This window comes from Phocoena sinus, chromosome 1 (genome assembly GCF_008692025.1).
Source record: "Phocoena sinus isolate mPhoSin1 chromosome 1, mPhoSin1.pri, whole genome shotgun sequence".
Classification (NCBI taxonomy): domain Eukaryota; kingdom Metazoa; phylum Chordata; class Mammalia; order Artiodactyla; family Phocoenidae; genus Phocoena; species Phocoena sinus.
The window spans coordinates 89,318,377-89,331,246 of record NC_045763.1 but is presented as its reverse complement, the minus strand read 5'-3'; the positions used below and the strand labels follow the sequence as shown (position 1 = coordinate 89,331,246).

At 36.2% G+C, this 12,870-nt stretch overlaps 1 protein-coding gene across 3 annotated transcripts in view; it reads right to left on the bottom strand.

The window, feature by feature from the left end:
- AGL (amylo-alpha-1, 6-glucosidase, 4-alpha-glucanotransferase) overlaps positions 1-12,870 on the bottom strand; it is a 78,826-nt gene that overhangs the window by 19,626 nt on the left and 46,330 nt on the right. For all 3 annotated transcript variants that reach the window (XM_032630633.1, XM_032630640.1, XM_032630648.1), the window contains 2 exons: positions 10,308-10,533; positions 8,994-9,105 (listed from right to left, as the gene is read on the bottom strand). In XM_032630633.1, coding sequence (XP_032486524.1) covers positions 8,994-9,105; positions 10,308-10,533 — 338 coding nt within the window. The remainder of the gene's footprint in view (positions 1-8,993; positions 9,106-10,307; positions 10,534-12,870) is intronic.

The window sequence follows — 12,870 nt, the reverse complement described above, 5'->3', positions numbered from 1 at the left end:
AGAAGCAATGAATAACAGACTAAATGACACAGAAGAATGCATACATGATCTGGAAGATAGAATAATGGAAATCATCCAATTAGAACAGCAGACAAAAAGACAAATGGGAAAAAAAAGCAACATATGAGATCTATGGGCTAATATAAAATGTGTCAATATATAGGGGTTCCAGAAGGAGAAAAGAGAAGGGGATCAAAAATGTATTTGAAGAAATTATGGCTGAAAACTTCCCAAACCCAAAGAAGGAAACAGATATCCAGGTACAGGAACACAGAGGGTCCCAAACAAGATGAACCCAAACGGGCTCACACTAAGACATATCATAATTAAAATGGCAAAAGTTAGAGATAAAGAGAATTCAAAGGCAGCAAGACAAAAACAGAGTCATATACAAGGGAACTCCTATAAGATTATCAGCGGATTTCTCTGCAGAAACTTTGAAGGCCAGAAGGGAGTGGCATGATATATTTACAGTCCTGAAAGGGAAAAACCTACAACCTAGGTTACTTTGTCGAAAATTAATAAACCTTTAGTCAGGCTCATCAAGAAAAAATAGAGAGGATCCAAACAAACAAAATAAGAAATGAAAGAGGAGAAATAATATATGCTATCACAGAGATACAAAAATTCATAAGAGAATACTATGAATAGTTATATGCCAACAAATTGGATAGCCTAGAAGAAATGGACAAATTTCTAGAAATATACAGCCTGCCAAGACTGAGTCAAGAAGAAACAGACAATTTTTTTTTTTTTTTTTTTGAAACAGACAATTTGAACAGGCTGATTGCTAGAAGTGAAATTGAATCTGTAATTTAAAAACTCCCAGCCAACAAAATTCCAGGAGTGGAAAGCTTCACAGGGGAATCCTACCAAACATATAAATAAGACCTCATACCTATCCTTCTGAATCTATTCCAAAAAACTGAAAGGAGGGAACATTCCCAAATTCATTCTACTAGGCCACTGTCACCCTGATACCAAAACTAGACAAAAACACTACAAAAAAGAAAATTACAGGCCACTATCTTTGATGAATATAGATGAAAAAATTCTCAACAAAATATTAGCCAACTGAATCCAATAATACATAAAAAGGATCATATACCATGATCAAGCTGGATTCACTCCAGGGTCACAAAGATAGTTCAACATAGGCAAATCAATCAATGTGTTACACCACATTAACAAAAGGAAAGAAAAAAAATCACATGATCATCTAAATAGATGCAGAAGGCTTCCCTGGTGGTGCAGTGGTTAGGAATCCACCTGCCAATGCAGGGAACACGGGTTCAAGCCCTGATCCAGGAAGATCCCACATGCCGTGGAGCAACTAAGCACGTGCGCCACAACTACTGAGCCTGTGCTCTAGAGTCTGCAAGCCACAACTACTCAGCCTGCATGCCACAACTACTGAAGCCTTATGCCTAGAGCCTGTGCTCCGCAACAAGAGAAGCCACCATAATGAGAAGCCCACGCACCACAACGAAGAGTAGCCCCGGCTCACCGCAACTAGAGAAAGCCCTTGCACAGCCACAAAGACCCAAATGCAGCCAAAAATAAATAAATAAAAAGAAATAAATAGATGCAGAAAAAGCATTTGACCAAATTCAACATTCATTCATGATAAAAACTCTCATCAAAATAGGTATAGAGGGAACATATCTCAACATAATAAAGGCCACTTACTACAAACCCACAGCCAACAAAAATACTCAATGGTGAAAAGCTGAAAGCTTTCCTGCTAAATTCAGGAATAAGACAAGGATGCTCACTCTTGCCACTTCTATTTAACACTGTATTGGAAGTCCTAGCCACAGCAATCAGACAAGAAAAAGAAATAAAAGGTATCCAAATTGGGAGGGAAGAGGTAAAACTGTCTCTATTTGCAGACGACATGATATTCTATATAGAAAACCCTAAAGTCTCCATCCCAAAACTATTAGAACTAATAAATGAATTCAGCAAGGTTGTAAGATACAAGATCAATAAATAGAAATCTGTTGCACTTCTATACACTAATAATGAAATATCAGAAAGAGAAAGTAAAAAAACAAAACAAAACAAACAAAACAAAAACCTATGGATAAACTAAACCAAGGAGGTTAAAGACCTATACTCTGAAACCTATAAAACATTGATGATGGAAACTGAGGATGATTCCAAGAAATGGAAAGATATCCTGTGCTATTAGATTGCAAGAATTAATATTATTAAAATGGCCATACCACCCAAAGCAATCTACAGATTTAAATCCATATCAAAATATCCATGACGTTTTTTTCACAGAACTAGAACAAATAATCCTAGAATTTATACAGAACCACAAAAGACCCTGAATTGCCAAAATAATTCTGAGGAAAAAGAACAAAGCTGGAGGTATAACCCTCCCAGACCTCAGACTATACTACAAAGCTACAGTAATCATAACAGCATAGTATTGGCATAAAAACAGACACATAGATCAATGGAACAGAATAGAGAGCCCAGAAGTAAACCCATGCAGCTATGGTCAATTAATCTATGACAAAGGAGGCAAGAATACACAAAGGAGAACAGACAGCCTCTTCAATAAGTTGTGCTGAGAAAACTGGACAGACACATGTAAAACAATGAGATAAGAACATTCCTTCATACCATGTACAAAAATGGACTCAAAATGATTTAAAGACCTAAATGTAAGACCTGAAACTAAAAGAGAACATAGGCAGAACACTCTTTAACATAAATCACAGCAATATTTTCCTGGATCTGTTTCCTAAGGCAAAAGAAATAAAAGCAAAAATAAACAAATGGGACCTAATTAAACTTAAAAGCTTTTTCACATCAAAGGAAACCATCAACAAAACAAAAAGACAACCTACAGAATGGGAGAAAATACTTGCAAATGATGCAAGCAATAAGCAGTTAATATCCAAAATATATGAACAGCTCATGTAACACAGTATATTAAAAAAACCCAAATAATAAATAAAAAATAGGCAAAAGACTTGAATAGACATTTTTCCAAAGAAAATATACAGATGGCTAATAGGCATATGAAAAGATGCTCAACACAGCTATTAATAGAGAAATGAAAATAAAACCACAATGAGGTATCACCTTATATCTGTCAGAATGGCTATCATCAAAAAGCCTACAAATAAAAAATGTTGGAGAGGATGTGGATAAAAGGGTACACTTGTACAATGTTGGTGGGAATGTAAGTTGGTGCAGTCACTGTGATATTTTTAATATCTAAGTTAGGTCATATCACTCCTGCTCAAAACTGTTCACTGGCTCACTTCAGTAAGGAGGTTCCTTAAAAAACTAAGAATAGAACTACCATATGATCCAGTAACCCCACTCTTGGACATATATCCAGAAAAGATGAAAACTCTAATTCAAAAAGATACATGCACCGCAATGTTCACAGCAGCACTATTTATAATAGCCAAGACATGGAAACAACCTAAATGTCCATCAACAGATAAATGAATAAAGAAGATGTGGTATATATATATATATATATATATATATATATATAGAGAGAGAGAGAGAGAGAGAGAGAGAGAGAGAGTGATCTACTTTAACATGAATTTGTTTGAGTACTGGTGAGATTGAATGCTTCCCCCTATGTTTATTAATGGATGGTTGATGTATGTCCTTGGGCAAGCTACTTTTACCTCCTCCTATTTCCTCTATTATGAGCTAGGAATAGAGGTACTAGCTTCTGGAAAATGTTTGTCAAGTGATACACAAAAGCAAAGAGCTTTTCAGTTTATTTGATATTAAATATATGACACAAAGGCAAAGAGCTTTTTAATTTATTTGATATTAAATAATTGGATAGTCAATGTTTAGTGAGTAAATCTCAGAGATTTAGCTACAAAGTCATAAGAACACATACAAAAAGGTACACAAGTCAAAATGACTATGAATGAATAGGTTGTTTCAAATGCAAAAAGTGGGTAGAAAATTTATTTTTGCACTTTCTGATGAGTTGGCAAAGTATTCCAGGCTATTGGCTCCCTCCCCACAAGCAACCCTGGAGAAGCTACAGAAGTATATGTGAGGTATTGACGTGAAGAAGTCACATAATGTTTGGGAGAAACTAATAAAAACACGTGAGGACTTCCCTGGTGGTGCAGTGGTTAAGAATCCGCCTGCTAGTGCAGGGGACACGGGTTTGAGCCCTGCTCCAGGAAGATCCCACATACTGCGGAGCAATGAAGCCTGTGCACCACAACTACTGAGCCTGTGCTCTAGAGCCCATGAGACACAAACTACTGAGCCCGCAGACCACAATTACTGAAGCCCACGTGCCTAGAGCCTATGCTCTGCAACAATAGAAGCCACTGCAATGAGAAGCCCGTGCACCACAAAGAAGAGTAGCTCCTGCTCACTTCAACTAGAGAAAGCCCGTGTGCAGCAATGAAGACCCAACACAGCCAAAACTAAATAAATTCCTTAAAAAAAATAACCCCCTCCAAAAAAAACAAACAAAAAAAACAAAACAAACAAAAAATACGTGAGACCTGACCAGACACTTTGGACTTTTATTCCACCTCGGCTCGTAAGGCTGCTGTGTTACAACTTAAGGAGATTGCTTCTTTTCAGTGCTTACAGAGTAGCTAATAATCAAGGGAATATGAGCTTATTGGGAAAAGATAAACATTAGATACCAGAGGAGTCTAATGACTATATAAAAGAGAGAAGCTGAGTAACATATTTCACATGAAGCAGAATTACTGGAACAGATGGACCAATAATATACAATAAGCAAAATAAATATCCTCAAAGACATAGGTAAGATATTATTAACATGAAGCAGGAACAAAAGAGATTAAAAATGACTAAGTGGAGACATTAGGTCTGAAATTTTTAATAGTTGAAATAAAGAAAACAATAAAGTGATAATAAGGGACTAAATAGTAGATAGACACAGCTAAGAATGAATTAGTGAGATGGAAGATAAGATTGAAAAATTCTCCAGAGGTAGCAGGAATGGTTAAAGGGAGAAAATAGAAAAAAAGAGCTAAAAGCTACTGGGGGCTACCCTGGTGGCGCAGTGGTTGAGAGTCTGCCTGCCGATGCAGGGAACGCGGGTTCGTGTCCCGGGTCCGAGAAGATCCCACGTGCCGCAGAGCAGCTAGGCCCGTGAGCCATGGCCGCTGAGCCTGCGCATTTGGAGCCTGTGCTCCGCAATGGGAGAGGCCACAACAGTGAGAGGCCCGCATACCGCAAAAAAAAAAAATAAATAAATAAAATAAAATAAAAGCTATGGGGATAGAATTAAATCAAAAGCCATCCTGACAAAAGTATCCCCAGAAAGAAGGAAGAAAATACTTGAAGAAATAAAATGATAAATATCCTAGAATCAAGAAAGATCTCAGGTTAAAAGCACTCATACAGTACCAAATGAAACAGATAAGGAAAGTTAGAGTAAAATCCTGAATTCAGACAAAGAGATGGTTCTAAAATCTTCAAGAAAGAAAGAGTAGATCACTTCTAATGGAACAAGGTATAGGTCCATATACCTTTCAATAGCAATATTGGAAACAAGAAGTCAACAGAGTAATATTTTCTAAAGCATTGAAGAAAAAAAGCATTTATGTCTTATGTCATTTAAATATGAAAGCATAATAAAAATACTGCCAGCCATACAAGGCCTCAGAGCTCTTGACATGTAAGTTCCAACTTTAAAAACATTCATATAGCAGCACTAAAGATACTCATATAGCAACAATAAAATGACTACAGCAAGGCACTGTAGTAGTAGGCACTGTTCTGAGAGGTTTTCATATATTAACATAAATAAATAAGCTCATCTGATTAACTCAAATAAGGAAAGAAATAAATCTTAGAGGATACTAGTAAGAGAGATGGAATGAAAAGATGATCAAATTACACATAAAAGTTTATTGTTGCCTAAGAAAAAGCAATAACCAAAGAAAACAAAAAGAAGTACAGTCATAACAATTCAAACTGAAATTCCACCTAGATAATATCAAATAGGAATTCGGGGAGAGGGGCACACACTAAATTACTTATTCTGTTAGGGGTCAATATGGATTTTAATAAGTTAAAGAAATGAACATAGACATGGTAAATTAATACAGATATAGGTCTTGAAAACAAGAATCATAAGAACAAAAATAGAATGAATTAAAGTGGAAAGAATTGTTTCTTTTAAAAAAAATTTGTAGGGCTTCTCTGGTGGCGCAGTGGTTGAGAGTCCACCTGCTGATGCAGGGGACAAGGGTTTGTGCCCCGGTCCGGGAAAATCCCACATGACACGGAGCGGCTAGGCCCGTGAGCCATGGCCGCTGAGCCTGCGTGTCCAGAGCCTGTGCTCCGCAATGGGAGAGGCCACAACAATGAGAGGCCCACGTACTGCAAAAAAAAAAAAAAAAAAAAAAAAAAAAAAAAAAAATTGTAAAAGGCAAACTCACATAGTTAATAGAAGTTAATGTGAGAGATTATCTTTGAGACATGAAGGTGGGGTAGGATTTCTGAAATGAAATATGGTGAAGGACACCATAGATAAATTGGGAAAAGGTTTGTGCAATTCTAAAACTAATGATGGACAAATATCTAGAATAAACAAAAAACTCCTGATAATCAACATGAAAAATACAGAAATGCCAAAAGAAAGATGAGTAAAGGCATAGAACATGAACAAATAATTTATAGAAAAGGAAACTTTCCAAAGAGGCCAATAAACATATGAGCAAATACTCAAATTCAGTAACAGGAGAATTGCGAGTTAAAACAATTACATAAGGCTTTACACCCATATTTGGCATTAGAGGATAATGCCAAATGTTGGTAGGCATATGGACACTTAAGAAGCTACTTTGATTGTTAATGGGAATAGAGACTGGTGCAGTAATTCTGGAAAGGAATGTGGTAGTGTTTAAACAAAGGTCATAAGAGTATAGTATATGTAGCTCTGATATACCAATGTTAAGTGAAATAAGCCAGACATAAAAAGACAAAAATTCCATACTTCCATTTATATGAGGTACCTAGAATAGTCAAATTCATAGAGACAGAAAGTAGATTAGTAGCTACTAGAGGCTAGCAAGGGAGAGAATGAGGAATTATTGCTAACTGGGTATAGTTTCAGTTTGGGATGATGGAAAAAGTTCTGGAGATGGATAGCGATGATGGTTGGAAAACAGTGCAAATGTACTTAAAGCCACTGCACTGTACACTTAAAAATGGCTAAAATGATATACTTTATGATAAAATGGTAAACGTGTATTTCACCACACACACTTAACAGTAGAAAACCAGCAATCCAATTAGAAAATGGATAAAAGACATGAATAGACATTTCATCAATGAGGGGATATGGATGGTAAATAAGAACATGAAGAGATGTTTAAAACCATTAATAGGGAAATGCAAATCAAAACCACAATGTGTAGTGGTCTACACAACTATCAGAACATCTGAAAATAGGTGATAACAACAAATTCTGGCAAGGATGTGGAGAAACTGGATCTATCCAGCTTGCTGGTGGGAATGTGAAATGAAAATAGTTTGGCAATTTCTTATAAAACAAAACATGTGCTGACCACATCACCCAATCACATTATTGGGCATTTATCCCAGAGAAATGAAAACTTATGTTTACACAAAAACATGTATATGAATGTTTAGAGCAGCTCCATTTGTATTAGCCAAAAAACTGGAAACAACCTAAATATCCTTCAAAAGATGAATGGTGCATTCATAAAAGGGAATACTACTTAGCAATAAAAACTAATAAAATATTGATAAATGCAGCAACTTGGATAGTTCTCAAGGGGGATTATGTTTAGTGAAAGAACCAATCTCAAAGGGTTACATACTATGTGATTCCATTTATCTACATTCTCAAAATGACAAAGTATAGAGATGCAGAACAGATTGGCAGTTGTTAGAGACCAGGGATGGTTGGTGTGACTATAATGGGATAGCACAAGGAAAACCTCTTTGGTGACGGAACAGCTCTGTACCTTGACTGTGGTAGTGGTTACATGAAACTATACATGAGGTAAAACTGCACAGAAGTACACACACACACATACACACACACACAGATGAGTTAACGTAAAACTGGTGAAAAAGGAATATGGTCTATAGCTTAGCTAACAGTATGACACTAATATCTATTTCCTGATCTTGATATTGTACTACAGTTATATAAGATGCCCTCATTGGGGGAAGCTGGATGAAGGGTTCAGGGTACGCTTATGTGTCATTTTTGTAACTTTCTATCAGTCCCCAATTCTTTCAAAATTAAAAAGTTGAAAAAAAGGTCTACATGCGCTTAAAGCAATATATATTTTGTAAGACAATACATGAATATACAACAAACCCATTGGAATGTCTCTTAGGGGAATGAGTAATAAAATAAATTATTGTTAGCCTTGCACTGGCTAATGATGATGACAGTGTGCCATAAAAATAGGAATATGATGAATTTCAAAGAGGTTATAAAAGTATATTTTAACTCTGAATACAAATAAACCTCTTTATAAAAAGTATTTTATAAGAGCCTAGATTATGGGGCAGACAAACTATGGATGAAATCCTAGCTCTGCCACTTAGCACCTGTGTGACTCTGGGCAAACTACTCTGCTTCAGTCACCTTATCAAGAAAAAAGGGAACAATGTAACTCATGCCCAATGTTCTCAGAAGTGTTAAATGGGAATAACGTAGGTAAAGTAGTTAGCACAACGCTTAGCACATAGCAAGCACTCAATTATTAGCAATTATCGTTATGATTATAAATTCAAGCACCAAAATTACCTTTCAAACTGGCTGACAAAAGATATAACATTTTATCTTTCCTCTAGAAACTAAAACTAAACTGTTGAGATCAGAAACTCTTAATCTTTTTCATTATTATATTCTGAAGTTTTATACACAAATAACATACTTGTGAAATAAATGAACAATTACAAGGTTTAATTTCATCTCATCACTAAATCTTTACTATGTACCTAAAGTTATGTACCTTCATCTTTCATGTTCCGATCTATCTGTGGACCAGCATTCCTTTCTCGGAACTGTATGCCCTGCATGTGTCTTTGCATAGCTTCCTGTATTACTTCAAACAATGGTTGATCCTGTTTGAGATATAATGGATGTTACCTCTGTTAGAAATCACATTTTTCTTATCGTCTCCCAAATTCCACAACTGAAGTTTTGTGGAAACATATATTTTTCCCTTAAAAGGAGAAACGGGGATAAGGGGTGGGACTGGGGAAAGAAGCAGCTCCTATACATCATATAATAGATCAGACCTTTGGCATATGAACATTTAACATACTGTAGTTTTAACTATAAATTCTGTGACATGAAATAATTTGTAATTTGCTGATACATGAAAAATAATCTTGTGAGCTTGTGTAATCTGCGTTAGAGTGAACAGTTCAGCTAATAAATGAATCTAGCTTATTATACAGAAATCTGAGTTTTAAATTGGCATTGCTGTTCTAATTCATCCACATACATAGCAATGGAGACAAACTATATACTATAATGGTAATTTACTTTAGGTTACAAAATTTTTTGGACAAATATTCTTTGAACACTTCATGATAGAAACATTGTAGTGACATAAATCTATGCTAGCCCTGAGGTAGCTTAGAAGTCCTCCATACCAAATAAACTATAACATAAATGCAGATCAGAAGTGGCAAAAGTACAATATCCCTGGGGGAAAAAAGAACACAAAAAAATGTTTATTCATTCTGCACTGCTCATAAGATAAACTCTGAACTCCCTGGATTGGTAGCCAAGGCTCTCCAACCTGGTCCACCCTTTCCACAATCCCTTACTACCCTATAGGTACCCTACACAAAAAGCCAAACTAGACTGAGCAGTATGTCCTAAACTGTGCGCCAATCCACCCTGTGCTTTATTATTCATTTCATCTTTAATATCTTCTCACAACTTCCCTCATCTCTGATGAAATCCTACTCACCTTTCAAGGTTTAGTTTAGGTGAAATTTTAGTTACTTTCTGTAGTCCTCCCTGAGACCCACCTACTAGATCATCTCTCTTTCTTTTATGAGACTACATAGCACTTCCCTCTTTTTTGCAATGATTGTATTATATACACATCACCTCTTCTACCATGTTGCAAGCTCTTTAGGCAAACAGCAAGTCTTATCTCTGTAATCTCTCATAGTAGCAGCAGGTGCTAAATAAATACCAATATTTGAAGAATTTGTAAGATTCAGATTCTTAATTTTACATGTATTTTATATTAGAAGCTAAAAGTCATTTTTCAGGAAAAAAAATTATTTTAAGAAATGATCTTTACCAGTGTACCAGCAGACAAAGGAGCAGAATCATCTGTAGGATACATTCTGGAAACTGGGCACCTGAGAATGTCTAGACCATTTGGGACCATTTTACAGTAATCCTGAATACACTGCAGCCACCACCACACAGCATCTCGGCAGTTGTATCTGGCATAAGTTCCTTCACCCAGGAGATTAGGAATGAGACCATGTCTCAGGGTACCAGCAAATGCTAAAATAATATTCCTAAAACAACAGAATTAGGTGAATCATTTGACATGAAAACAATCACTTAAAAAATTGAAGACAAAAAAGTCACTCTTGGTAATCATTATTTTTTATGTATTTTCTCTCCTGCCCTTATTTCTTTGTATTTTCATGTAGAAAGAGGTCATAATATAAAATAAGCACTGAATTAAAAGTCAGGAACCTTGATCTTAGCCCTGTCTTTCTCTCTAACAATCTGTGTGACTAACCACCTCTGGGAGAATTTTTTTTCATCTGTGGAGTTTGGGATTGGACTGGGTGATTTTTAAGGTCCCTCATAGCTCTAGGTTTTACTTTTGAAATCCCTCGTATTTCAAAATCTGAGGAACTAAGAACATGAATCTTATTACTTTAAGTAGCAGATACCAAGAATAAAACAACCATATAAGAAAATAAATGGGCAAAAACTGACCTTGAAAAACATAATTTATTTTCAAAAACTTGTAGAGAAAATTTTATCTTTCAAAGTGTTAGTCTACTATCATACACCAAATGACAACTTTGTAAGATGGCATGGCATTCTAGAAAGAGCATGAAACTGAGAAATAAGAAGACTGAGATTTAAATCCTAGTGTTGCCATCTGTATGACCTTGGAAAAGGCATTTAAAATCTCTAGGCCTCAACGCTTTTTGGCTAAACCATTTAGAAATTTAATTAATTCTATATATCAGTTCAATGCCCATTTCTTTTTAAAAAATTAAAAAAAAATTTTTGGCTGTGTTGTGTCTTCATTGCTGTGCATGGGCTTTCTCTAGTTGTGGTGAGTGGGGACTACTCTCCGTTGTGGTGTGCGGGCTTCTCATTGCAGTGGCTTCTCTTGTTGCAGGACACGGGCTCTAGGCATGCGGGCTTCAGTAGTTGTGGTACATGGGCTCAGTAGTTGTGGCGCACAGGCTTAGTTGCTCCGTGGCATGTGAGATCTTCCCGGACCAGGGATTGAACCCGTGTCCCCTGCATTGGCAGGTGGGCTCTTAACCACTGCGCTACCAGGGAAGTCCCATGCCCATCTCTTAAATTATAGTGTAAGAGGAACTTTTTATCTTCGCAGTACAAAAGTGTTAGTATGGACTGTGATACTTCCAATTAATAAAAAGTCAGAGTATTAGCAATCTTAATCATCTAGAATATGTCATACATGAGAAAGTTGAATAAAAAGTCCTCTGTCCATGAACATCTCTGCAGAGGGTGGAAGTAGAACGATCTGTGGTAGAGACATCCATGTGTCCACCAAAATGGCTTTCCTATACATCCCAGCCTACCTTACACTTGGCTGTGGCCAGATGACTGCATTCTAAGGCAAAAGAATGTTAAGTACATGGAACAGGTGTGTGTTCCTCAGGCTCTCTTTCGCTCTCTGCCAGCTGACTGGAGAGAACCTAGAGTCCCTGGAAGATGGTATATCCTGAATATAAAGAAGCCTATATCCCTTCACCACTAAGTAGAAAGTTCCCTCCTCAACACCCGTACAGGATCAGAAGCAAATGAATTTCGTTTGTGAAAAGCCATTGAAATTTAAGAGTTTATAATTCATAGCAGCTAGCACTACCGTAACAAATGCATTATATTCTGGGAAATCATCTAGATCAGGGGTAAGCAAACTTTTTTTCTCTAAAGGGTCAGATAGTAAATATTTTAGGCTTTGTTGGCCATATATGGTCTCATCATATATATATATATATATATATATATATATATATTTAATGATCCTTTAAAAATGTAAGAGCCATTCTTAGCTCATAGGTCATATAAAACAATTGACAGGCCATAGTTAGCTGATGCCTGATCTAGACAGTCATATGTAAAACTAAGTAGCAGAAAATTTTGACAGTACATAGAAGTGATCATTGGGAGCCCAGATAACAATAAAAGTAACTAATTATTTTTAAAATGAGCATTTATGGAGTGCTTAGCATGTGGCAGACATTGCTCTAGATACTTTAACTGTATTAGCTTATTTAATCCTCACAAAAACCCTATAAGGTAAGTGCTATAACCATTCTACGAAGAGCACAAAGAGAACAAATAATTTGTCAGGCGGGCATTTGGAACCAGGATTAGAACCTGGTAGTCTGGCCCAAACCCAAGTTCTTAACCACTATACTATGCTCCTGACGTTCCACTTCCTAATTCTTAATCACGGTCATTCAGGGGCATTTGGGGAAGAAGCACACAGCCTCCCAAATTTCTATAGCCCCATAATAGTATCTTAAGTCCATAATAAAATGTCTTATTATATATTAGGTTAGTATAGGGAAGCATATAATACATTTTAGATGCTCACTTAGAAATTTCCAATTTTAAAAGGATCAGAAATA